The sequence below is a fragment of the Condylura cristata genome, unplaced genomic scaffold, assembly GCF_000260355.1.
Source record: "Condylura cristata isolate star-nosed mole 26May11 unplaced genomic scaffold, ConCri1.0 scaffold00009, whole genome shotgun sequence".
NCBI lineage: Eukaryota > Metazoa > Chordata > Mammalia > Eulipotyphla > Talpidae > Condylura > Condylura cristata.
In genome coordinates this window covers 11,019,382-11,047,110 of record NW_004567110.1, presented here as the reverse complement: position 1 = coordinate 11,047,110, position 27,729 = coordinate 11,019,382, and the positions used below count along the sequence as shown (strand labels likewise).

Below are 27,729 nucleotides of genomic sequence, written 5' to 3'. Positions count from 1 at the left end.
GTGTCTTCCTCACCCCCTTTTCCCCTTTTTTTCCTTCTCCCCTTTTTAAGAATCTCTGCTCGCCGACGCCTTCCCACCTTAGGGTCCTGCCTGTCTTGCCTCCAGACACCTCAATAGTTGGAGCTGGTCTCCAACAGACCAGCCCTACCCTCTCAGACATCTCTCTCCTCTTCCCTCCTGCTCCTCCCCTACTCCCGGGCGCTCAGGCAGTCCACTGTCCCTCCTCCCACCTGCCCAGTGCTGTTCATCCTACAGGTCTTGGTCCCTCAGGAAAACCCTCCTGGATCACTGACCAGATGAGGATTCTCTTACCTGACCAGAGAAGCTGCTTGTATACGGTTATCCCTTTACTCCAAGTTCTGATTTCATGTTTGTTTTCTGGCTCTCGGATGCCCTTCATCCCTATTGTTTGGGGAAGCCATGAGGGCAGAAAGCACCATGTATGTATTTACTCCGTGCTCTACACTGCCACCACTCAACCTACTGGCTGGAAGACAAGTACTTGAGTCTACAAACAGACCAGGTGCTGCAGGGTTAACCTGACCTAACTTTGCTCACTGGCCTCTGCCGACATTCCCTTCCACAGCTTAACCAGTGAAAACTTGGCAATTCCAGGGCCCACCTCCGAGGGGAGGAAGGGGTGCCTTAACAGGCTTTCCAGATACCACTCCTGAGCAAAGCTCGCTTAGCACCTTTTCTATAAAATGTAAGCCATCTCTGGCTTGTGAATGCTTTTGTGCAGGTCTTGGTTGTATTTTATTCATGCCAGAGAGTTCTGAGCAACAACAGCCAGGAACTCTTCCTCCCCCAGGGAAATCACACTATTCCTCTCTTTATAGAAAATGCTCGAGGCAAAGCACTGTTTATAGGCTTGGGTCAAAGAAGTACACCTAATGGTGGAAGGGTTTACTTTTTTTTTTTTTTTAAATTAAGGAGAGTTTGCAAAGCTCTGGGAGATGAAGTCTGTTGATTTCACAACATTTACACCTGGGCTTCCTTGATCTTCACAGCAACGTTCCTAAAGGTCTGAATTAATGTCCCCTTCGGCAAAGGGAGAAACTGAGACTGAGTAAGGGAAGGGCCTGCGTTGAGGGCAGGCAGCTCTCAAGCAGTCTGCTCGGTATATGTCCTGCTCCTGCAAACACGAACCCTTGGAACAAGCCGCTGTGACATCCTGCATGTTCAGAGACCCAGCCAAAAGCTACTCTAGTGTGATGAGCATTACGTGGATGTGTGTACACACACACACTACACAGCAGCCTGCACCTGAGCCTGGAGGCTGAATCCAGGGAGACGCCACCCTCAGACAGAAGGCTCACTGGGCAAGGGCCCCGCAGGCCACACTGGGCCAAGGCAGCCAGAAAACCAGCCACTATCTCTATCCTACAGGACAGACAGAGGATCCACCAGCATCCTCGACTCGGCCTCCCCCTGGCCCCACACTTCACTTCGCCATTAGCACATGTCTCACCATCCATGGTGCATCAGAGTGGAACCAGCAGGGCTTTTCCTTTGTTCACGGTCCAGAAAAGAACATTTTACAATTGATGGGTCCGAGATTCAATGACACAGGGACATGAACAGTGAAATAGGGAATAAATACTGAAATGGACGTGCAAGGTGTCCCCGGGAGGTAGAATCTGGAGTGAAAAATTCCTTCCAGAGGCTGCAGCTCTCCTTAGTCTCCTTAGTTTTCTACTCCTGCCGTGGTATGATGTTCTAGAAGTTAAGTCTTCAGGTGTTGGAAAGGCCAGGACTGGGCCCTCTCACCGGGGCCTGGTTGTGAAGGGCCACTCAGACCCGGGCACCGTCTGACCCCCGCACACTTCCCACCTTCCCTCCGCATGGGAAAACTACGCTGGCCAGTGGCTCTGGCACCGCCTCGGGTTGGTACCTCACCCACGAGCACTCAATCCGCCGAAAGAGGTCCTCCAGCTCTCGGTGAAACCGTCAAGGATCACAGCCACCTCAGCTGGCTCCAGGAGGCTACATGCCTGACACCAAGCAGACACGAGCCTGCAGGAAATGCGGGAGACCCACCTCCGGCTTGCAGCCAGCAGCCACACCAACAGCCTGTCTGCGTGTTGTCACACTCTTCCTCCGAAGGAACACTCGTAGCCCTCCCACCCTGAAGCAGGCTCATGGGAAACCCCACATTGGGGTCTACAGGATAGATGCGTGTGGTCCTGGGGATTGTCCCGCCCTTGTGGCTGATGACAGAAGTGGGGGCCTGAGCCCTTGGCCTGTGGGTTCTATGCTTACTTGGGGGCATCAGCATCAGAACGGAATGGAATTTGCGGACACACAGTTTGTGTCCGGGAGCCAAAGTGAGCCTCTGCCTTCCTGGGACGCCTTGAGGGTGGAGACCATGTCTGCCTCCTTGCCACAGGGCCTAGCAGGGGGAAGCAATCCGTACCTATTTCCTGAGTGAATGCAGACTTGCTGGGTTCACAGGACTCGTCTGCAATAGTCAAGGAGAAGCTTGTGAATGAAACGGATGGCACCAGGAGTGAATCAATTAGCCCCATGGAGGATTGTCTGGTGATCATGGTGGCGACAGAGAAGCAGGACTGCCCCCGCCCTGACATCCAGTGCTCTCCAGCGAGATTAAAACCATATTGGTTTTTTTTGTGTGCAAGAAATCAGTATCAAGGAAGCTGTCTTCGATTTCTGTTGCTTTGTAGGGAGCGTGGCTTCCTGTGACACTGCCCAGGCTTCTGAACACGCCACAGGAAGCCAAGCTCTCACCACACTTGGCACACGGCACTTCAGGGTGTTTGACTCAGGCCCTGCAAGCAGGAACTGCCAGAGGCCTGCCCGAGGCCCTCGATGAGTGTGTGGGAGACCAGCTCTGAGAACGAAGAGGGTTTGCAGGTGGGGCCTCCCAGGGTCCACTGGGCCGTCTTCGCCTGAAATCCTCAGTTCTGAAAAATGCTAGCGGAATCCTCGCCGCCAAGGACTCATGTTTTCATCTCAAATGGCACAGCCATATGCAGGCGCTTCCTGGGATAAATTTCAAGTCGCTACTCATTGGGAGTCTGCAACATGTGGTGTGAAAATCAAAATGCCACCACCCAGGCTTCCACCAAGATGGAAGGAGTCGGAGCCCCACGCCCAGCCTGGCAGCACTGGCTGGAGGCAGGTGGGGTGGCCCATCCTGCTGCCCACGCCTGCTCCCACCTGTCTGCCACAGCAGATACTAACTGGTATCTCCCGGGCCAGAGAAGATGCAGGCTGCGGCTCTCTCACGCGGACTCACTGTCTGTCACACAGGTTTCCCGGGGAAAACTGCTACCCTATTCAATGATTCCTGCATCGGTAAATGTGTGCACTCCTGTTGGAATGAAGCTGTGACTCAAACGTCTTCCTTGCTGTGTTACAGCTGCCTCGAAATCCCCAGGGGGTGCAACACCGCAAGTGGGCAACCTCTGGAGCCCCAGCCATCATCTGCCTGCATTTAGAGTCACCCTGACTTCAGAAGGATCTTTTCCGGCTTTCACTGCATCATTTGTTCAGGCCAGCTGCTCACTGAGGCCCGAAGTGCACTCTGACATCCCCAGTGGGCATCAACCCCTGCCAGGGAGCTCGGGCAGCTGTGGACAAAGCAGCCTGGACCTTGCACCGTCTGAGCCACCAGAAAGCATCAGAGGGTGGGCTGTGACTCTCTGGGGAGGTGGTCTGTAAAGTACCTGCAGGGGCACCCAGGGCTGCCTGGGGTCTTGACAGCCACTCTGCAGAAGCAGCACGGCCTGACTTCAGTGGCCTCGTTGGTCCTACAGGGATACGACTGCTAACAATTTCCAGAAACTCGTTGTTGGCAGGTGTGGCCGGGGGCCGGGCAGGTGCCCTGCCCCGCCACTCCACCTTGCAAGCCATGTTTCTTCTTCTTCTCTGCTACTCAGCAGCAGAAAGAGGCCTCTGCACATGTCGGCCTGAGAGCCCAGCTCCACTGACGGACAACACAGACATTCAAGCGGGAGCTGCTCTGGGGAAGAGGCCCGCCATCACCTTCCTTCACATGCCAGAGAGGGAGGGTGGAAAGGCGTCTGGTTTTCTCTGTGGAGGCAGGAAGATCAGTCCACCCTGGATGGAGGTCTTGGGCCTTCTGAGAGTGATCACTGCTGGTTTCATGAGCGTGGAAGACACATGTGGGGAGGGGCGTGTGCGCACGCACCTGACGCCGGCCAGAGCATACGTGCACCAGGTGAGCCTGGAACTGCAGGGAAAAGGAGCGCGACCGGGCGAGTCTGGTGCTGGTCCTCAGGAGTGTGCAGCACCACGTGGAGGCGGGAGGTGGGCTCACTGTGGTTCCCACATGTGGCTAGTCCATGCACAAGGCGATCGCTTGTCCCCGGGTGCCCCCTGCAGCATGGCTCCCGTCACTGTGGATTTTGGAGGTCCCGTCTACATGAGAAGCCCTGTGCTGGAGCCACTGTGACCCCGCGAGCCCCTTCACCGTCCTCATTACCAGCTCCCCACCCTGGCTCACAGGCGTGCCTCCTCTCTGCCCGCTGTGACGGACACTTGACGCAGCAGCACTAACAGGGCTGCTCCCCCTCAAGTCTAAACCCCTCCAGAGAGCATAGCAGCCCCGCTGACACCTTCTTAGAGTCGCAAAGCCCATCCTCATTGGGGGCCCTGGCCACAGCGGAAGCAGGGACTGGGGCTCAAGGCCAACAGCTGTAACTAGACCAAAGGAGGGCGGTCCATGACTCTCTTTTTCTCTTCCGTTAAGCCAGAACATTTTAGCCACTTGAAACCTGGCTAAGATATAGATGACCAGATTCAAAATGATTTGAAGTTTGTAAAAAATAAAATTGAGGGCGTTTGCCCAAGTTCACTCTGTTGAGTACCGGCCACTGTGGCTCAGCCATCGAGCTGAACCCTGCAAGACAGAACTGGAGGGGCTGCAAAGAGTCTCCCTGAGGAGTGAGCAAAAACCTCTGGAGGTCAGAGACTGTGGCTTCCTCGCTCATCCTAACCCCACTTCCCATTCACTGAGAACAAATAAAATGCCCCATGTGCCCCCGACACTGACTCGTGTCAGGGTTAGTGGGTTCCAGGAAAGCCCCATGGCCTCAAAAAGAGACAGAGTCTCCAATTCTCTTTCTAGGAAATGCTCAGAAGGCAAATCCACGGGCAGAAAGTAGATGCATGGCCGTACGGGCTGAGGCAAGGGCCGGGGGTGGCTGCTGCAAAGGCAGGAGCTGCCCTTTGAGATGATGCAAATACTCTGAAGTGTGTGCAGTGGCTTAACAACACTGGGGTGCGATGTATACTTGAAACTGGCAAACTGTGTTCTCTGAATTTTAGCACAATAAGACAAAAGAATGGCTGTGTCTTACCTTCTTCCCAAAGACTTATTAGAACTGCTCACTCTGCTTCATAATCCCAACAGCAAGGGTTGGGATCGTTTTTAAAGCTGGGGAGCAACCAGCCAATGTTACCATGAGGGTCCCCCTGGACAGTGGGTTGTCTGTCCCCTCGCCCCCAGGGGACCCATGTGACTTCACTGTAGATGACCGACTCCAATTCAGAGAGTGGGGCTGTTTAGGAAACACAGCTTCCAGAATGTTAGGGCAGAAGAAACCACGCAGACACCTCCCAGACAAACCTTCCCGAGACAGGGGGGCAGTCACAAGACTCCGAAAGCGACGTTTTAGTAGCGTAATCACCCACAGAGTGAAGCTCAACATTCAGTCAAGAAGAATCATTTTGATTATTGAATTTGAAGATTGGATACCTTTGAAATGAAACATGTCACAAACTCCACCGAAATAAGAAATACCTTTTTTAAAAAATATGAATTGGTTTTGAAAAGAACTACATAGTGGGGGGTGGGGGGTGGGAAAGACCAATTTAAAGATCTTTGCAAGCTTAGTACAAACGAATCAGATTTGAGGGCTGTTTGGCAACATTATTAAATGTAATTCTTTGTGTTTTGTTTGATATAAACACACACATATATACCAGGTACATATGTATGTTTAAATTAATTTATTTCCTGTGGAAAGGAGGGTTTAAAGGATTCTGTATTTCTTCTTTCCATTGAGTCTAATACTGGATTGTGATGATGCAAAGGTTCTCAGAATATTACGCTCATCTTTTTCCAAGGGTCAAACACCAAAGAAAAGAAAATGATTGAAACACACGCACACAGTTTTCTGGAAGGTATGGAAGATTAAGTAGACATATTGATTGTTCTGAGCCAGGAAGAAAATGCGGGCGACTAGAAGAGGTCTGGACAATCACGCAGAGCCCGCGGGGGGCCGAGCGTGTCCAGCCACCAGAGAGGCAGGGTGGAGACTTACCAAGCACGTCCACTGGGGGGCACACGGCAAGAAAGTACAGGATACACAAGTGACACAAAAAGGAAAATAATAAAGTCAAACTAATATTCCAGCAGAGTCTTACCTTTGCGGGTTAAACCGTCCATGGCCTGCCACTGAATTTTATGTGACACAGTTAAACCCCACTAAGAGGGGCACATCTGGAACCCCATCCCTGGCTAGCTGGTACCCCTTCCTTGACATTTAAATAGTTCTTGCTACTTAGCAGTAAGCACCCCTAGAAAATACAGTAAGGCTTTGAAAAAGAGAAAGTCTATTCCCACAAGAGGCCAACTACACCACTTCACCAAGAAAACCTTTCAAGAGTGATTTATCCTAATGTGTAAAGCAACTGGGGGACACCTAGAAAACAAAGTTGTAGGAGAGGCGGAAAATGAAAAGAAAACGGAAGAACTTCACTTGATAGCATAGTGGCGAATGGCACGCTAGGGCAGGACTCCGAGATCTGTGTATGATATTAGCTTTGCAGCCACTGGTGGAAAATGATCCATTCTACTCTTGAAATATCAGGCTTAGGGGTTAACAAACTAAAATGTTCTGGTTCACTTTTTCTAAGAAAGTCTGGATTAACAAGAAGCTTTACCACAGTAACTTTTAAAGTCGTAGCGATGTGGGACTTGGTTCCATCAGAAACGTGCTGATTTTGTACGTCAGGTGACCGACGTTGACAAAATAACAGATGTTTCGCACACCCAGTCCTGCCTTCCTCCCCAGCTGGGTGATGGCCGACTCCAGGCGCCCCTTAAGGCCAGGAACGGACATCAAGCAGCAGGTGTCATGGGCCCACAAGGGACACTGTTCGGAATTGGGGGGGTGACCGGGTAGGGTCCCCTTCATCGAATAAAGGGCTGACTCTGCCCTGTGGGGCCCTGGGCACCAAACCTCTCAGCGGGCAGGGACCATCTCTACAAGCCCCACTGTTCCTCCAGCTTTAAGCAGGTGTGTGTGAGTTGCCTTCAGCAGAAAACAGGTCCAGTCACCCACAGCTGAGGCACATGCCAAGTGGTTTTGACATGATTTGGGGGTAAAATTGGGGGTAAAAAAAGATCAAACTCATCATTAAACTTTTTTTTGAGTCATATTTAAATACCTTTAGGTTACAAATTACCACCTTCTCTCTTATAATAATGACTCAAAGTGACATAAAATGGGATCTGCAGAGTGAAAATTAAGTTTGAAACACACAAAAATAAAATAGGGGTGTCTGTTACATACAAGGTAGTGGTAAAAATCACCCCTAAGTGCACAAAAAGACATTTATAGTCTTGAAAAGGAGAGTCAGAAGAATTTTCAGAGCCAAGATGACAGCTTCTGAAAAAGCTGAGACAAAAAATGTCCTTGATTATCTCTTTGAAACATGAAAAAGGAAGTGATTATTGGCTTAAAAAAAATCAGATTTAGCATGTCAGGACAGTATGTATATCTCCAAAGAGTTCATCTCTGCTAATATCTGGTGAAAATCCTAGAAGGAACTACTAACACTTTCTGAAGTCAAGAATTCAAGGAGTCACCACTTGAAGGGGAAAAAAAAAAAACAAAAAACCTCCCTAAGTCTCAAAAGACATTTTAGCAGAAAGGGAAACTTTGCTAACCAGACCCAAAATAACTAGAAGACTCATCATTTCTTACAGCCCTTAACTTGTAGGCCTCTTAGTCCATTCTCAAGCCATACGTCCAGAGTAATATACAAGCAAACATTCACTTAGGATGTCGTCTCTGGTACCCTTCTAGAAACTTCCATTTACCTCAGAAATACACAAATGTAAGCACTTGAGTCTAAAATAAAATGCACTTAGGTATTTTGGAAGGGAAAAAAAATTAAGTGTTTTAAATGGTACCCTAGACTAACCAGAAAACCACCTAGAACCTTCCAGGTTACTGATCTGACTTGGCCTGTACACTTCTAAGCATGTGTCATGGTGCCTTGTCTGGAAGGGATATGGTATCTGACACAGCTAGAGACATGGTGGGGCTGAAAAATGATACATTCTCTCAGCTGTCAGCTCCAAGTGCCTCCCAAACCCTCATAACTAAATGCCAATTGCTCCTAGGTCCCCCTGAGACATCTCTTTGGGTTACACCACCCAACAGCCTCTTCTCTGGAGCGTTGATAGGGAGCTCCTTATACTCCCCAGGTGGCACTGGACAAGTCCAATTACCAGAAACTTCCTTTTGTGTTGCACTGCAATCAACCTATCAGGCTTTCTCAGAAATCCAAATTCTGCTAATTGGATGATGTCAGAAACAGTGAGTGACAGACAAGGCCTGTCTCAGCCTCATGGAAAATTCAGATAAAAAGGATCATATCATCACTGTAAAAGAACCTCTGTTCTCTGAAAAGAGACCTCTGGAACCACAAAGGGAAAATAGCTTTTTAACCTCGTCCTTTTCACCCAACTCCCAAACCTTCCCCAAGTCACCAGTACCCTCCTGGGCTCTCCCGCTCCGAACTCATTCATTCTCTCTCAAAGCCTGGCCCATCAGGTGAAGTCCAGCTCCAGATGTTTACTGGCTTTGCTCCCAGGGACCTCAGATTCAGTGGAGTGGGAGCCATTTATAACATTTACCTCCAGGCTCACCATGTGACTGTCCAGACGCACTGCCTTGGTGAACACTGACTCCCAAGGTTACACAGAGTATGGATTTCAGAAGCGCCAAGCAAAACACAGCCAAGCAAGTGGGCAGAACCAGCAAACTCTAACCCTGGCTACCAAATGGGCCCTCTTCGTCTTGAGATGGCTTTCTGTATTTTTCCAGGAACCAGGAGACCTTTTTTTCTTTTGAAATGCCAAAGCTTAGCAATACTGTCCTGCTCTTCTGCCTCCTCCCTTTCGCAAACTGTTCCATCTCTCCAATGTCTTTCTCTGAATTCCAAATAAGGACTGACTGCTAGCTGAGGAAAGAGGAAATTTGGCTTTCTACCTCTACTGAGGGATTCTACCTAAGGTCATCGCACACAAATGGTTAAACATTACCCACAGGGCAACCAGATGGGAAAAAAAGCAGAAAACATCCGTTGTGAAGCAGCATTAAGTGACTTACTATTACAACAACAGACTGGAAGAAAGGCCACCTTTCAAGATGGAGAGAGACCCTACACCAAGTCTTGGTAAAATGGCACAGGGGAAAAGGAGGAGGCAGCTAGATTCTCCTCTTCCAGCTCTCAGTGCATGCCGCAAGAATGAAGCTTGGTCACAGACAGGACAATGAGGGCTGGAACTCGGGAGGCGGGGAACAGCCACTCTGCTCGCCCCGTTGAGTGTCCACCTCACAACCAGCAGCAAAGACCCAGGATGCAGCCATCGCCAACATTTTCACAAGACTTAACAAAGGGTTTGGAGATTACAGGCTGTGCAGTTGGAGGAGAAAGTGACATAATCTCTAATAATTACTACCGAACATTTGCATGAAGGCTTTTGTATGCACCCAAAGCTTCCAAGGAATTCAGAGGTTCATGACAACAGACAATAGACTGGAAACTGCCAACTGCTGGAGACAGAGGTGGGGGAGGGGCCGAGGCCGGCACAGCTTTGCCGGAGCCTCCAATGAACAGGCAGGCTTGGCCCGGAGAACTTCCACCGGCACAGCCGCCATACGCCCCTCCGGGTATGGAGGGGCACCCGCGTGGAACTCAGCCTTCACGGGGGACCGGCCTGACTCTCCTCTCCTCAGAGTAAGGGGCAGTGGTGGAATTGTAGTTACCTTTCTTGGCTTTCTTCTGCAGCTTCAGCGTATCTGAGGACTTCTTCTTTATCTCTTGGCGAGCTTTTTTATATTCTAAGAGAAAGCAGAATATGGAATAATTTTATCACTTTGCTCCACAAAGTATCTTCCACGTGGTCACGGGTGACCTTCCGCCCCAGCAAGCGTAAACCGGGACGTGCAACTTACAGCTTTCTCAGAATATGACAGGATCAAAATCTCACGACAGCATTTTGCAGCAAAGGGGCTATTACTGTGCAAAACCACAAAACCTGCCTGGTCCCTAAAGCATTCACTCTTCAGTCTTTGGGGAAAGACATGGCTTGGGGACATTTGAATACAAATGAAAGAATCAGGAAAAGGCTTCAGTCTCACCTACTCTTCCAAGCCCCCAATCCGCAGGGCTTTGCTCAACAAAGCAGCCAGGAGGCCACAGGTGAGGGAGCATCTCGCGCTGCCATAAGAGCAAGCCAGGAGAGGGCAGCTCCCACCGTGGCTGCGATACCAGGCACGGAGGGGGTGTGCCACGGCCCCCGCCAGCCACAGCCCTCCCCCCACCCACACAGGCTTCCCCTTCCCTGCTGCTGCGTCCCCACTCCCCAGAAGTGGCCACGGCACGGGCAGCTGCCGCAGTCCTGGCCCATCCAGGCTTGCCTCCCGTCAGAGCACCCTGCTACTGTGCTTCGCAGATGCCACGTGGTGATTCCCTGCCACGGAAGGTCTGTGCCAGCCCTGCATCCGTGGGCACCAGTGACCAGCAGCACGAGCTGTCAGTATGTCTATTGCTCTCTGTGCCATAATGCTACTGGACTCTCCGCAGGCCACAGGGCAGCGAAACGTAACTTTAATTTTGAAAACCAGAAGAACGCACTTCTCCAAGTTCACCCTACTGGGGTGGTCCTGCGTGGAGCCGCGCATCGCTGAGATGTGACTGTCACGGCAACGCCATCAGCTCCCTACGGTCACTCCCGGGAGCGCCTCTTCCCATCAGAAGGAAGCAGGCAGAGTCCGAGAGTCCGTGCTCCTGGAACTGCCGGCAGCTGCTGCTTGCCAGTCCCACCCCGTCAGGCCTGCCTGCTGCCTGCACCCCCCGCCCCCAGCACTCCCCACAGTGCCTCCTGTCCTTCCACAAGGCAGCACCCCGATCGGCTCCAGGAAGGCAGGGCAGCGTCTGTCGGGATCACTCTCCCCAGAGTCTGGGCACATGAGGGGATGTGACATGGGGTCTGTAGGCAAATGCAAAGGATGGCCAGTGTGGGCAGGAGACCCCAGGTGGGTTTCCATCATTAAAGCTGTGGGTTTCATTTGTGCTGAAATGCCGGAGTATGCATTTGGCATTTAAGCCTGCTAATTCAGCACAAATTTATTTATTAGAAACTTCAATGAATTAGATTAATATTAATTCAAAACACTGTGAATCAGGTGAGTTCACAATGAATGCCATCAGTTGCTGACTGAGGCTTCATGCTCACAACAGCAGCACTGAATCCTGCAGAGGGTCACTGTTGACGGCACACCCCCAGTGCAGAAGGACACCAGCAAGGACAGGGCAAGCCTCAGGGTGACACCGGTAATCCCGGAAGGGCACCAGGCCACTCCTCACCTGACGCTACCCCGTGACCCACAGCTGGCCCAGTACCTTTCGCGTGGTCTTTATCCAGCTGGTTGGCCACTTTCTTCCATTCTTCCATCTGTTCTTGTAGGGGGTTTATCAGACAATCAATCAAAGCACTTTCACAAAAAAAAAAAAAAAAAGGGAAGGAGAAAATTAAACAGATTCTGCTATCGAGATTCCCCAAAGCCAGTCAAGGCAGCACACCCAGCCCCAGCCCCCAGCCATGTCTGACTCCCAATTTCACAACCACCTGGTTCTCAGGATGCTGTTCAGTGCCTACTGGAAGTTGTGACTTAACGGAAGAGCGACACGTCTCGCTTCCAACGCTGCTTCCAACAAGCAAGACTGCGACGAGCAGGCCTGCCCTCGGCTGCACACAGAAGCCCGGAGAGCTTCAAAGGGGTGACGACACCGGGGCCTTGCCTCACCCCTAATAAAGCCGTGAGGGTGGGCCCAGCAGTGCTGCTTTTACACAGCCACAGGAGATTCTGATGAAGTCATGCGGGAGACGGACCGTGGATACCCCCAAAGGGGGTGCGGAGGGGCGGCTTCCAGGTCAGGGGGCGAGGGTATCTCCAGGTATGACCCTGCGTTTGGTGTGGTCTCCCCGAAAGATCACTTTGCCACCTGCAGGACGGGGGTCCCCACACAGAGCACTTGGGGTGCCACAGACCCCCGGCTCACCCGTGCAACGGACATTTCACACCAGAAGGCCGTAGGTCCTGGGCCTCTGGACACCTTTGGTTCTCGGAGCCCCCCCCCTCATCAGGGCCCGCGGGCAGGGCCCTCGGCTCCCAGGCGCCCAGCCAGCACCGGCACAGCTCCAGGAGTCAGCTCCGGTCCCCCTTCTGAGTTAGATGCTCCCTAAGCACCCCGCCGCCAGCACCCGCCGCCCATCATTTCCTGGCCGAGGGCTGTTCCTGTGTCCCTCACTTGGCATCTAGAGCCCAAGTTGCTGAGGTGGTTACGCCTCACTGTCCTCTTCCTAAGAGGCTGCTGCAGGCGCAGGACCCAGAGGCCTCAGCAGGATGATGCACAGGAGCCCAGGCTCGAAGGGGGGCAGTTTCTGCAAGCGGAGGGACTGTCTGGTTCTCGCCACAGCCCTAGGCGGGGACCAGGGTACAGCGGCGCCCAGCAAACACAAGCAAAATGAGAGGTGGGCCACGACGAGGTGGGCTCTGGGGGTCTCAGCGCCGCGGGGAGACCATGCTGTTGCCTCCACCGCAGTCGGCAGGGCCTGGTGACCGGGACCCACGCTCACCTGGAGAACTGCCTCAGCTTGGTTTCTATGCTTCTGTGTCGCATGCACATCCTGGTCAGAGCGGAGCCGATCTCCCGGGTGCCACCTGCAAAAGCAACAGAGGCCAGGTTGAGGGCCGGGACGCAGGGCTGGCCGCGAGCTCCCAGAGAACCGGAGGGCAGCCAACACGCTGAAGCCCAGGTCACTGGCCCCAGACGCCTCTCCCACGCACACGTGAGCCCATGCACGTGAGCTCGCACACAGGCACACACACAGGCTACCATGTGCAGAGGGCAGCTGCACAGAATGGCCAGAATGGCCAGAACGAAAGCTACCTGACCTTACAGAATACCCTACTTGACCCCCTTTAAATGCTGGTTGTGACCATGAGCTGACTTTTTTTTAAGATTTATTTTATTTATTCATACAGAACTGGGGTACAGGCCAGAGATGCGGAGGGTAAGAGGACCCACCAGAGACAGAGTGGGGAACAGAACAGGCAGATCTAGGAAGTACACTGCTGAGGGGAGCAGCGGGAGAGTCAGGAGGGGTCTGCTGCGCCATGTGGTCACCTCCCGGGCAGGTGGGGATCGAACTCATGCGGAAGTGGCTTAAGCTTCTTAGTGCTGTGCTTTAACCTGCTGCGCCACCAGGGAGGGCCCCATGAGCTGATTTTACTGCCCTCAAACAAGTCATGACTTACAGTCTGAGGCATACGTCCCAAGAAATGATCAAAATAGTATCTGATGTTCAGGGGCAGCAAGTGTTGGATCCCGCCACTCCAACTTCTGGCAAAGGACTCCATTTAGTATTGTTGAGCACAGCTCATTAGGCTCCAGATATAATTGTTTCAAGATGCAAATTCTAGCATGCAAGTCATTCAGAGACTTGCAAGGCAAAGCAAAACCAAGCCACAGAGTATCTCTGCAGGTCTGGGTAGCCAGTGAAAGCAGCCCTCTAGCTCATAAATGTCAACGAGTTGCAGCACAGTTTGGTTTTCCTGACATTCTGTCCATATTTTACCCTCTGGGCACACTCTTCTCTAAGATTCTGTTTGAAAGCGCCCTTCCTTCTCAGAAAAAGTCTGAATCAGCATTTACATGGGCACCAGGGTGGCAGGGGAAGGAAGAGGGGGCGAAACTCATCATAGCTACAGATGGGAATACTGCCCTGAGCCCTGGAAAGCACAATTACAGAGGTCAGAAAAACACAGGGGCGTGAGGGCCGCACACACATAAAGCACTATTTTTAACAGACTAGGCTCGTAAGGGAAAACCACAGGAATTTATGGCAGGTTCAACTAGGAAGAAAAAAGTCCCCTCCCTAGTCAGTGCTTGTGACACGCCTATGGGTCGCCTTCTCCTCTGCCTTCTCTTCTAGAAAGATCCATGTGCTCTTTCAGTTCTGCATATTTTCCATTTCACTTTGCAAAAACAGGTATCTTGAGTCGAAAAAAGAGATGTTATTAATTTCTCTATCACCTCTACATTGCAATGTCCTCTTATTAACATTATATATTTTAATGTTTTTACTTTGTAATACATCTCAGGGCATTTCTCAGCTTTAACACGACTGACACACATGCAGGATGGTCTCTGCTCTAGGCCAGTGCTGGGCACAGGGGGTGGCCGGCAGCATCCCAGGCATCCACCAGCCCCCACCTGGGCGCACATCCTGGTGGCCAGCAGACGGCGCTGTTTTCACACAAGCTAAGGGCCTTCTGGGCTCGCCAGGTTCTCTTAAGCTTTTATTGCTTATAAGCAAGAAGAACACTCTATCCCCAGGGAAATATCTCCTATTTTTCCTGGGCCTTCATTTGATTAAAAGTTAATAACCTGGCCGCACAAGGAAATTGGCACACTCACTCACTGCCAGTAGAAGTGTAAAACTAGTAAGTTTCTAGAGGAAAATTTGGCAGCACCTATCAAGAAAACCAGGTATCCTCTTTGACCCAGCAATTCTACTGACAGAAATTTAAGCTGAGGGAATAATTAAAGAAGGGAGCAAATCCTTACCTAAGACGACAGTCATGAAAATGTTGTTCACAACAGTAAAAAGTGGAAACAGACTATGAGACAGCAGGTTAAATAAACCAGAGAACATGACCAAGAGGTGGAATGCACGAGGTTTACATTCAAGCACGGTGAGCCTGAGGCTGGCTGGGCCTGGGTAAGGATTTTGTGCACAGAAATGCAGTTACCCCTCCCAGTTGTGCTGATGCTGCTGCCATTCCAGACACAGCTTGTCCAAGGTCACACTGCCAGTAAGTGGGATTCCAAGCCAGTCTGGGCCTCCAGAGTCTCCACGTTTAGCCACTCGGCACACAGTGCTTACACAAAGGAGCATGGGGAGGGGCAGAGCATCGAGTCTAGAAGACGATGAGAGTCTAGAACATTCCACCAGACTTACTGATCGACATGTCACTATGGGGGCTCGGCTGTTTTGGTGATTCAGTCTGAAACTATCCAAACGGGACCAGACGATTCATTTCTAGTTCCTTGCAAAGCTCCGACAGAGAGTTAAGTGATGGGGAGCTGCTTGGTAGGTTACCCCCCATGCAGGGGGTTTCCTCAAGACAGAATGTGACTGTTGGCAAAGATCCTCTTGAAGCTCAGTTCTCTCACCCCACTCCCCTGCTCTCTTCTTTTTGCCTGACACTGTCCATAGATGGTTCCTCGTAATTTCTCATGTCCAGAAAAGCCCATGTTTTTCCAGAAAAGCTGAGCTATGGTTTGCTCACATCGGCAGTTTCTAGGGTGGTGTTACCACCACTGTGCCCCCAGTTCAGGAAGCCCTGAAGGAAGGGGAAATACAGAGCTCCCCGACAGCCGGGTCTGGCCAAAGGCCTGAGGGAAGGAGATGGGCAGATGACAGCCTCTGCAGGCCCCGGGACCCAGCTGTTAGCACTGCTGCTGATCTTGGCAACACAGGACACCCTAAAAATAACTGTAGCTGTGGATGTGCTTAACAAGGTCTTCTGCTCTCCCTGACCCTTGCTAAAACTTGAAAAAAAAAAAAAAGAAAGAAATTAGCAGGCTGGATAAAGCTTGAGTGGAAACTGGCTGTGGCGGGAGAGGCAGAGCAGACATCTGGACGCATTCTGATATGACAGTGAGAATATTTATGGCATCACATGGCCAGTGGAGAATCACTCAGCAGCTTGTGAGTGCGGACAAGATCTGACCTGTTTCTGTATTCCCTGTACTAGGCAGGCACTGGGGCTGACGGGAGTAATCTCGGGCTCCCTCACTGAGAGCAAATCCCCAGGCTGGCTCCAGGTGGAGGCGGGGCCAGGGACTGGGTTTACCTTCTGTTTAATGTCTAAGTATTTGTGTATCTTCTCTGTGAATAAAATAGAAAATTCAAACGATTCTTACGATCTTAGAAGAAGCCTGTATTGACTCGAGTTCAAGAGAGAAGCCATGCAGTACTCATTTGATAAATTACCAAATGTAAAGCAATGCCTGCTTATTATCTTATAGTTCTGGGGGTCAGAATTCCAAAGCCAGTTTCGGGGGCTGAAAGCAAGGCATCACATTCCTTTCTGGAGGCTTTGGGGAGACTGCTTTCTGTCCTCCTTCAGTTTCTAGAAGTCTCCTGCCATCCTTAGCTTGGGAAACCCTCAGAGCCTGTAGTAGTGCATCTTTTCTCTCCTCTGACCGCCACTTCTGTCCCCACAGCTTTTCTCTCTGACTTGGGTCCTTGTTCCTCCTTTACGAGAGCCCTGTGACTGTACTGGATCTACCTGGATAATCCAGGATCATCTCTCACCTCAAGCTCCTTCACTTTTGCCAGTTGAGGTCACAAACTCACACAGCTTCCAGGGAAGAGGCTATGGAAATCTTTGGGGGTCCTGTTGTTCTGCCTACTTCAGGTGGGTTAGAGTTGCCTATGCGGAGACCACAGAAGAAGTGCCATCATCGATACCTCTTTTCCCAGCCACCATCTGGCAGCAGTCTGTTCAAGGACAAAGCTTGAGAGAAGATTGTTGAGGAGCCCTCTGGGGTAGGTTTCCCTGAACTTCAGAGACACCACACAGGACGTGAACAAGGAGGCAGGCTGCTCAGTCACCGCAGTGGCCCCTGCTTAAGGGCAGACAGACACCAGCCTAACCTAAGGATGCCGCCCAGCACCAGGAAGGCCCCAAGTCCCTGTGACCTTGCTGAGACACCGAATTAACACACCCAGTGCAGGGCCTGCTCTCCCTGTGGACCTGCAGCTCCAGTTTTGTAAGAAAGCATGCTTGCTTAAGCCCTGTCATGTGGCCTGCTTGTTGAAAGGAGCGGGTGTGTGGGGGGGGAGGGTGTCCCCACACCAGGACTCAGCTGATGGGGAGAGAATGTGAGCCTGCCCCTCCTGCTGAGGGTGGCACAGCACCTTATGCCAACTTCTCTGTTCTTTGCCACATGGTGCATACAAGGACTCTCCCACAAGCAGCAGTTTTTATAATAAGCCCACACAAAATCAGCCCAGGGTCCACACTGGATAGTCGGGTGATGAAGGAGACGATCAGCAGGAAGAAGTTAAAAGTCCAGTGGCTCAAATGCCCAGTAGATGCTGGGGCCCAAACTGTGGAAATGTTTCCACCATGAAGACACACAAAGCCGCTCTAGCTAGGTATCCCACCCCAATGGCTCCGCTGTACCCCCACGTTGTTTTCTCACTGTCTGGGAGGCTAAAATCCAAACCCAAGGAGGTGGCAGTGTCAGCCCCCGGGACCCTGGTGGGGAGGAGTCTCCCGAACCCTCCTCTGCCCTCCCGGGCCCACCCTGACGTGTAGCAGCTGCTGCGCTCTGGTCTCGGCCATCTTCACACGACACCGCGGGCACGTGTCGTCTCCCGAGATGTGAAGAGCCCTCCTCTCTGCGTGTCCGATGCTCCCATCATATCTTGGTGCCATCTACAAAGACCCTGTTTCCAAATAAGGTCGCACTCATAGGTACGCAGGTTAGGACATCAGCAGAGCTTTTGGGGGTACACCATGCACCCCACTGTTAGCTACTGTGCAGCCATGAAAGGGGTGCAGGAGATGAAGACAAAGCTCAGTCCTTGAGAGGTCCCCGGCTGGAGTCCATGGGGGACACAACTGCAAAATGACGCCACCCTCTGCAGCAATCCCGTGAGTTAGACGTTGCTGACCCTGCTTCTAGGTGGAAACCGTGAATCTCTGGGGGGCTGATAAGGGGTGCAGTGCACTCAAGCCCTGCCCTGACTGACAAAGAGCCCCCTTCTCTTTCCCTCCACAAATGAGCTGGTGAGCCCCCAACTACAACAGAGAGGCGCACCACGTCACCAACAGAACACAGACCATCTCATACTTATCTGAGGGGGGCAGAGGGGGAGGAGTCAGGAGAGGAGGAGGGCCACTGTTCCTGCCTGTCCCCCCAAGTCTCACTTGGCTCCACCCTTCAGACCGGCACTTGCTACAGTGGCTTTGCAGAGAGGGGTGCAGGGGGCATCTGTCAAGTGGCACCATGCCGCCTCATTTGCAGGCTGCTTCGTCTCCCCACACAGTGGGGGACTAATGGACCGGCACTGGCCGGGTCCACAGCGTGCAGGTGGCAGATGAGGACTGAAAAGCTGTTCTGTCCCGGTTTCTGCTGCCGAGGGGGAGGGGCGGGCGGAAACGAGATGTCAGAAATGCTTGGGTGGAAGAGCAAGGCTACAATAAGTCACTGTGCATAGGGGTGGCGGGGGGGGGGGTGGCTCTGAGAGCTGAGATTGTTGGGAGGCTAATGAGGAGTGAGGCTGAGCTGCTGCCAGAATGTTCTCTGACACCCTGCAGGAGAGGGACTGGAGGGGCAGGGAGGCACCTGAGTGGGGGTGTCAACCTCAGTGCTGTGGGTCTCTCAGAGCAGGCCTTCTGCCTGTTTGGGGCTGTCTGGTCCCCGTGGCACCCTGGCTTCTCCCCTGCAGAAGCCAGTGACACACCCCAAGTTCGTGACAACTGGAAATGTCTCCAGAGCTCTCCAAACGTGCCCTGCGTGCCAAATCACCTCTGTTAAGAAACAACAAGCTTGGGGAGCATATGTCCTTCTCCCTTAGGGAGGGGTCCCCCGCTGGCACAGGGCCTAGGGAAGCCACTGTGGCTGGCAGCCATAACCGCAGGGCCCAGATCATCGGCAACTCCTATCATGAGCGAGAGGAAGGAAACACTCCTCGTGCCACTGAAGACATTTCTTCAACCCCATGGCTGATGTCTCCATGCCAGTGGGCACAAACTAGCTGCCCACAGCCGAGGGCACATGCATTCAACCAGAGGCAGCTGATGCTCGAGTCTAAAATGTGAAATATCCAAACTCCAGGGAGCCCGAGCAGGGCGACGGCACGGAGGAGCTGCATCTGCAGTCAGGCCTCAGCCCCACCGTGGGTGCTCGGACGGTGCCGGACTCTGCCAGGGCGACAGCCCCTGGGACCACTGCAGCCCGTGACACAGCAGGCGCCACGCACACCCACCCAGGGCCCGCAGAGTCTGCCGTGGTTTGCTGCACCTGTGGGTGATACACCTGAAGCACAGAGGTGACAGGGTGGTTCTGGTACCTGCCCCTAAACAGCAGCTATGCTGGCAGGTCCCCTATGAGGTGCTTCATCAGGAATCTTTCCAAAAGATTGTCATCTGCATCTAATCTTACCTGTTGAGCTGTGACCCCACTCCTCTCTGTGCCCCTCAAGAGTCGCGGGGCTCCTCAGCAGCTATATGCCAGGCTCCTTGTCACTTACTGGGGTGGCCGGGGCTTGCCCAGAAGCTGCCCTTTCCCCTGGCTGATCCTGAGCTGCAAGACAGCTTGCTGCCACCTGCCGAGGACCAGGGGGACAAGCAGTGGTAGAACCTGCCAAAGGGTCAGGAGCTTGGCTCTGACCTCACAACATGGGGTGCCCTGCGTGCCAGCTGTGTGAACTCGGCAGGGTCAAACCTGCGTAGACGTGAGGGAAGCGTGTGCTCCCAAAACGTGCTTGCTCACTGGTGTCTGGTCACTCCCGCTGCCTACGGCCCCCCAAATCCTCCCCACACTGAGCATCATCTGTGATTCCGGTTTGGGCTTCTTGGAAAACAGTCTAAGTAGCTTAGGTTTTCTCCTTTATAATTAGGAGTCTCAATCTTATACAACTGCCTCAGCCTTACTTAATTTGATGGCACTTTTTTTTTTTTAATAAAGCAACTTGCTTCTATCTTATTATTCTAAACATTCTGGTTGCTTTATAGAAATAATCATCTTCATTTTCACATTCATATCCCAAACATGTGGCCGATACCTTATAATTAAATAACTTAATGATGGCCTGTACAACTGGTTTGGGAGGTCCCCCAGCTGCGCCCCGGTTAAGCCTATAGCCCAGCTGGGAGGAGTGCACAGACCTGCACAGAGCCTGCCGCTGTGAGCCACTGAAGCAGGGGGCTGGTCTCACAGAACTGGGGTACAGGCCAGAGGTGTGGGGGTGGTAAGAGTCTTCACCAGAGACAGAGTGGGGAGCAAAACAGGCTGACTGAGGAAGTCTACTGCTGAGGGGAGCAGCGGGGGGGGGTCAGGAGAGGTCTGCTGTGCCCTATGGGTCACCCCCGGGGCAGGCGGGGATTGAACTCATGCGGAAGCGGCTTTAGCTTCTTAGCGCTGTGCTTTAACCCTGACCAGCCACCAGGGAGGGCTGGTCTCTTTTAAGAGAAAATATGGAGCACTGTTTACATCAATGGCCCAGTTAAGTGGAACCCTGATGTTGCAATAATCAGCAAAGCCCTTCCAGAAGGCGGTGGCTAGGGTAATTACCTCAGGCCAGGCTATCCACATGGACTTGCCAGCTCCCCTGAAACAGCCCCCACTTTTCCCATGTCCAATACTGCCCTTCTCCGAGGGGCTAGCTAATAAGTCCGCAGGAGACCCGTGAACAGTACAAATCGCAGCGTCTGTGAAAGACGGAATTGTCCTTCGTCCCAAACATCTCAGAAGAACAAAGGCCGAGAAGGTGCCATCGAGACGGCCTGTTTGGGAAGGAGCTGCTGGCACGTATTAACAGTTCTGCATCCACCACGTGCTTATCGGACAGCACGAAGCCCCGGACGCCGAGGGCAGCCAGTCTCCATCTCTTGTGCCGCAGGCCTGCGAAGCCACCAGGCGGCCGCCCATTCACTGGCTCTTAAAGGAGCCCGAGCCCTAGAGCTCTTCTCATGCTGCAATGCTCAGACGCTCAGAACAGCTAAGTCAGCAGCCGCTTTGGCAGAGGGAAGGAAAGCCTCTACAGCCCCCAGACCTGGCAAGCACCCCAACATGCGCAGGGAGACCCCCGGGAGACCATGAGATCGTAGGGTCTGTGCAAGAGGCGTCTGCCCGCTTCCTTTCAAGCCTGGGCTGAGGGAGCCCAGACGCCGGGATATGTCAGGTCTCTTCACCTTGCTGGCCGGCTGGAACGCTGCCTGGCGTGGCACCGCAGAAGCTGCTCAGCGTGCATCAGCTGCCACTCTGGCGGGTTCTCCGGGGCACGGCTGGGTGCACCATCTGCCGCCCAGGGGGATGCCCAGAGCCGGCACGTGCCCCCAACACGGCCGTGTGTGAGAGCACCCCACATGCGCAGTCTTGCCTCGCATGTCAGGATTCTTTCCTTTCCCACTTTGCCAGTACAGGGGCTCTGAAATGGCATCTGAGTGGGACCCTGCTAAGGCAGCTCATTCTGGGTGCCTGGCAGGCTTGGGCATGACGCCCCAGCCCCCTCAGAGACTACCCTTTCCTCAAAGGCTCAGGCCGAGGCGCCACGCCCCAAATCACCAGGGGACCACATGATCTGACCAAGAAAAAATGGATGTGGAGGAGTGCATGAGCCCTCCAGGCCGAGGAGGCTCTAGAAGTGGATCTGCAGGGTGACCCCCTTACCCCCCCCCGCAAATGACATGACCCCTTTAAGAGAAACAACCTAAAGCGGCCAGGATGTGGGAGAAAGATGCGAAATTAATGCTAATGTGGTCTCTGTCCCCTGATAGACACTGAGGGACACTCTGTCCCACTCGGTCACCCCGAACAGACAACAAATCTAAGCGAGGATTCGGGTTTCTAGGGTGCTGGAGAGCTGGAAGGAATCTTAGGAAAGTCACCAAGCAACAGACCAGCAGCTACTCAAAGCTCAGCCGCACACACCTGCCTTCACCGCACAGAGATGCTCCCGGTGCCTCCCCGGATTTCCACACTTGCTTCTATTCAGAGAAACGCACACGTGTTCTCTGCTCACGCGTTTGTGAAGCAGCTGGTTTGTGTCAGGGACACCGTTATTTCCATTAAAGGTCGAAGAAGGCCCTTGGGATATTAAGAACATCAAATTCACAGCCTACGCTGCTTGGGGCCTCACCAGGATTTTATCCTTGGGCACGAGAGATGGACAATGGCGGAGGGGGCATCCTTTGTCACCCTGTAACTGTTTTACAAGTGGGAGAAGGAAGGAGAAAAGAACACCCAGCCGGTGGCACTCCAGGTCCCACACATATTCCTGCGCTCACACCGGCCACATAACCTGGTCATATTTAAATCACGCGACAGCACACAAAATACCTCGCGTCAGCCCTGAAACTGGCTTCAAAACTATCCTTACACTTCCGAATGTGCTGATTCTGTCACCTGTGTTCTTGCAACAAACACACAATTTGGTTTCAAGGAAACAACTGAGAAACACATTCATACTTGAGGCAGCAGAAGAATGGTGCCTTTGTCCTCATGGGGATGATCAGGGCCAAGTGGAAACACTTATAAGATCCTCAACCTGCGTGCTCTCTCTCCAGCAAAGCCCATCTTCCCTTTTGCTCCAGGAACGTCCCGGCCTCCGGCCTCCAGCTTCTAGGACAGAAGCGCCGTGTGGCCGTGTGCGGCTGAGGCATCACGGGCCCTCCGCCAGGTGTTCCTGGGACACTACTAACCCATGCTCCCAGCAGGAGGGGAGGTCAGGACACTCCTGGGGAAGATGCCGCTGCACTCTGCAAATTGCTGGCGCTCTTCCCCCAATCACACACTCCCAGCTTCTCCCACTTCACGACTTTTTGGAAAGCAAGGAAACAAAACCGCACACAATCTTATCACCACCTGGCAGCTTCAGACCAGCGAGCCTGCGACTTTGGCATGCAGTGTGCTGGCAGCCACAAAGATCAATATTCTTCTTTCTTTGTTGCTGTTTCAGAAGCGAAGTGAGAAGGGTGATGTGGAAATAGCATCGCGCCGACGGCCTCCAGGAAAGCCCACGGTCGGGCAAATGCCCCCAGCAGAGGCTCACCCCCGTGCCACTTCTGATGGAAGGGCGCCTGGCTGAAACAGTGGTTTAGGGGCGTCACAGGGAAAGGCTGGCTGGCTCCCCCACATCTGCCACTGCCTGTCTGGCTCTGCCTCGCGGGCGCAGGAAGCTGCTCTCGTCGGAACCAGGCTGCAGTGGCAAGAGGAAGCCAGAATGTGCCGGCAGAGCAGACCGGCCTGATGTGCAAACCCCCAGGTCATGTTCTCAGCTCGGGAAGTGAACTGTCGGGCAGATGCTCACAGCTGCCCAGCTGGGCTTTATCTCTCAGGGAAAGGCAGATAAATGAGAAAATGGCCTGAAGAAGGTAGAGACAGAACCAGAAGTGAGTTTTTTAGGGAAACAGTAAGGCTGGGCTCAGTCATCTCCAAAGGGAGGACCCCAGCACTCCGGAGAATGAGCCCTGATGCTGCCCTTACAGCCGGTCTCTGGCTCTGCTACTGCTGCTGGCCACATAGCCTTGTGGCCAGCAGCTTATGCTTAACACCGCTCAGGGAGCTCTTGCTGCTTCTCCAGTTATTAAGAACAGCGACCCTCTTCCGAGAGCTGGCAATGTTAACAGGCGCTTACAAGCACATGGGAGTCACTGTTTCACCTCTTACCTAACTATTCATACAGGCGTCATTATCATCATTTTACGGGTGAGGACCGGGGGCTCAGAGAAGTTAAATAACTTCCCTAAAATCACACAGTAGAATTCAGAATTTGTGTGCAGGACTGAGCTCAGAGTAAGAGCATTTCTCTCCCTACCCCCCATAGTCGAAGCTTTTAATCATGCTTGAGGATGTATCACTACTGACCATAGGCACCCAAATGTTCACTGTATGAAAAATTGAACACTTATGTCCCCCTCCATTTTATAATTGAAAAAAAAAATTAAAACCCTCCTACCCAAATATCTGTTTTTGGACTAGACTCAAACCATGCTGTTGCCATATTTTTGCTGGACTTGGATGAGCTGGCCAGTCCGCATGCAAGGCCCTAGGCTGAGGGTGGACTCAGGGTGGGCCAAGACCATCTCAGCATGCATCACCCAATGGCCACACTTAGAGCAAGGTCCACCAGTGGACTTGAGAATGCAGTCAGGCCCATTTTGTAGCTGATTCCTGCCCAATTTACCTAAGATCATTTTTCTTTGATTTTTTTATTGACTGTTGGTTTAAAACATGACACAGGGTCCTCCCTGGTGGTGCAGCAGGTTAAAGCACAGCACTGAGAAGCTAAAGCCGCTTCCGCATGAGTTCGATTCCCGCCTGCCCTGGAGGTGACCACATGGCGCGGCAGACCTCTCCTGACCCACCTGCTGCTCCCCTCAGCAGTGTACTTCGTCCATCTGCCTGTTCTGCTCCCCACTGTGTCTCTGGTGAAACCTCGTACCGCCCCTGAGCCTCTAGCCTGTACCCCAGTTCTGTATGCACAAATAAATCTTAAAAAAAAAAAAATGACACAGGTGCCCGGGTGTAGGGTATGAATCGCCACCTGTACATGCACCATCACAGGTGTAAGGCCATGTGATGGACTAACCTACTACCATCCTCCTCTCGTCGCCCCGTTTCTCAAACTGTACCGGGCCTCAGATCACAGTGGCTTACACTGCCTTGCAGATCCTGGCTCAGAGGGCCTGCAAGGGGCCGATTCTGCACCTCTGACCCAGTGAGCAGCTGTGCTTCTGAGTCCAAGGGGCCTGAGGAGCTCATAGGCCCCAAACCTTGAGCGCTCTGCCACCGCACAGAGACCCTGCCAGAGGAAAGGGGTGGCCCAGGGTCCTGGGCCTGAAGAGACTGGGGCTATGAGTGCTCACTGTGCTCTCCATAGGGCCTGGGTCTGTGGCAGGAATTCGCCCATCCTTCTACCAACAAACGAAGCCACGACTCTGGGTCTAAATGAAAGGGAGGCCTGGGACCGGCACCGTCTGGGCAGAGCTGCTCCAGAGCAGCTGCAGGACACACAGGCAGCTGGGTCCCACTGGCTTCTGACTCTCCCAAGCCAAGGACACCGGAGGGGCTTCCGAGGGACTGCGTAAGAAGCTGGGCACGCGGGGAGCCCTCGTTCTGCCTTGCACGGACTTCACAGCTGAGGGGCCTCGAGCTCTCGTGCTTCAGGATGCACCACACGTGATGCCTGGGTGCTAACTGCCTCTGGGCCTGGTCCCCATTATACGGTGACTCCTGTGGGCCGTGATGATGTCCAAACTGTATCTGGGTCCTCAACTCATGCAGAATGTGTCACCCAGAATAGAGACTCAATAGGTATTTACAGGTGAGGAAACCAAAAAAGAAAGGAAAGGACTCGAGTAACATGCTGTTCAGAAGGGCGGATGCTCGTAGGGTTTGGGCAGCTGAGCTCAATCTCACCATCTCTCGGGCGAGGGACACACCTGGGGCTCACTCAGCAGCCAGCCTGCCCTGCATTGTGAAAATCGATTTTCCTGACAGAGCATGAGCTCTGGGGCCATATCTGGTCTGAGGTTAGAGGTCATGTAGGGAAAGAGCATGTCTAATAAACGTTTAAATTAGTGTTGAGCCATTCTGCCAGGCCTTCCAATTAAACATCTGAGCACCTACTATGTACAAAAGCATCGAGTCCTAACTGGACAGTGACTCTTCACAAAAGGAAAAAAGTGAAGACAAAACAAAGTTGCTATTTTCAGTTACAGGGCTGATGGGGACCTCAAAAGTCCCCCTAAGGATGGAACAGGGCCCATTAAAATGTTCGCAATATTCGGGACATATTTTTTTTTTAGAAGATAATGACTAACAATCTCAGGAAGTGCCAGATCCCCTTAGACGCTATTAGGAGAGGTTTTGCTGGAGCAGCTCTGTTGCCATGACAACTATCACTTGGCCGAGTATAAAGGAGGACAAGGGACCTAACCAAACGGTATTCTCAACAGTAAGCCCTGAGATTTCTTAAAGCCATTTTCTAAAGAACCTTTGGCATCAAGGAGGTACAGAATCCACAATGAATGGGGCCTTCGGGGCAACCTAGTTTTAGCACAACACTGGGATTGTTTCCTTCTCATTCTGGCCCAAGGGTCCTCAAGTCTCAGCTGAGACTTCTCCAGGGCCAGCGAATGGTCTGCACGCACCTGGAGGAAGAGGCCAGGGAGTTTTCCTCTCTGATCTTTGAAGGGAGTGCAGGCTTCAGAGGAAGAGGGTTCTTACTTGAAGAAACCCTCCCTTTCCAAGTAGATCTGGGAAAAATCATTCTGGCTTCTCTGACCAGGGCTCCCAGTAGCTGGAGAGGGTGAGGCAAAGAAAAGCCAGAGTGCAGATAGCTTCTCCCAGGTCTTGTGTGCAGGGCTAGCTTCAGATTCCAGTCATTACACGCGACCTGGGAGTTCTGTGCATCGCAGCCTCACTGCTCTGGAGAGACAGCAAAGACCCTGTGGTAGTGGGTGCCCTGCCCGGGGGCTGCACAGGACTGAGACATCCCCTCCAAGTACCCTGTGTCCACGTGCTGCATAAAGCTCACACACGTGCATAGCTATACATACAGACCCCAAGGGAGGGGCCACCAGGGTGTGCCTCCCTCGCCACAGTCCCCTCTGCATCTCCCAGGCAGTGTCTCTTGGGGCCCTGGTCATCTCTTCAGACAAACGATTCTTAGACCCCTTTATAGATAATTTCTTCCTTTCCCTAAGAGGAACTGGAAGAGGGCCCTCCCTGATGGTGCAGCGGGTTAAAGCACAGCACGAAGAAGCTAAAGCCACCTCAGCATGAGTTCGATCCCCACCCCGTAGGTGACCCACATGGCGAGGCAGACCTCTCCTAACCCGCCCGCTGCTCCCCTCAACAGAGAACTTCAGTCAATTTGCCTGTTCTGTTTCCCACTCTGCCTTGTATCCCAGGTCTGTATGCATAAATAAATCTTTTTTTAAAAAAGGAAGAAAAGGAAAGACCTGCACACCGGCAGGGCTCTCCTTGGTATCAGCCACTCGAATGAGCTTATTTTCACCGAAGCGCATTTTGCTGTGACGGCAGCACTTGCAAGTAGGTGCCTCACAACGCTGCTTGAGGATCTCGGGGTTTCCCACCACAGCAGGAACCCGTCATTCACAGGGAAGCACCCAGCAAACAGCGTCCATGGTACACAATCAGCAAACTCACTAAAGTTTGAGGCAAGATTAGCTCCTGCGAGAATTAGTGTCACTGGTGAGCCCCTGCAGAGCTGACATATGCCACCCAAGCCAGTGGGGAAGGGGCAGAAGCAGGGACAGGGGCTCCTGATGAGGAGACAGAGGACAGAGTGGGGTGGGGGGCTGTCGGGAGCAGGCTGCTCCCCAACCACGGGTTGGGGCTGCACACGCCTGGACAATGGCTGGGCACAGGCCAAAGGGTGTGTGCGAGACCGTCGCATGTAGAGAACTGAAGGACTAGCTGCCCGCCCCTGAGATGTTGGCTTGTTTTGGGCGATTACCCAGGTACGACCGGAATAGGCTGACACTGACCTTTCAGGTGGCAACCTTGGCACTGGGGATAGGCCCAAGCAAGAAAACAGGAACAACAGTGACGTCTGAAATAAGTCAAAAGTGTGTGTGTGTTCAAAAATATACAGAGAACTGA

General features: G+C 52.7%; 1 protein-coding gene across 6 annotated transcripts in view; it reads right to left on the bottom strand.

Annotated features, from left to right (window-relative positions):
* The window catches only part of MTSS1 (metastasis suppressor 1), a 110,753-nt gene that overhangs the window by 18,796 nt on the left and 64,228 nt on the right, over positions 1-27,729 (bottom strand). For 3 of the 6 annotated variants that reach the window (XM_012723006.1, XM_012723005.1, XM_012723008.1), the window contains exons 3-6: positions 12,929-13,013; positions 11,692-11,783; positions 10,053-10,127; positions 6,312-6,323 (exon numbers count right to left, since the gene is read on the bottom strand). In XM_012723006.1, the coding sequence (XP_012578460.1) occupies positions 6,312-6,323; positions 10,053-10,127; positions 11,692-11,783; positions 12,929-13,013 (264 nt within the window). The remainder of the gene's footprint in view (positions 1-6,311; positions 6,324-10,052; positions 10,128-11,691; positions 11,784-12,928; positions 13,014-27,729) is intronic. The other 3 variants (XM_012723009.1, XM_012723007.1, XM_012723004.1) reach the window with 1 other exon arrangement.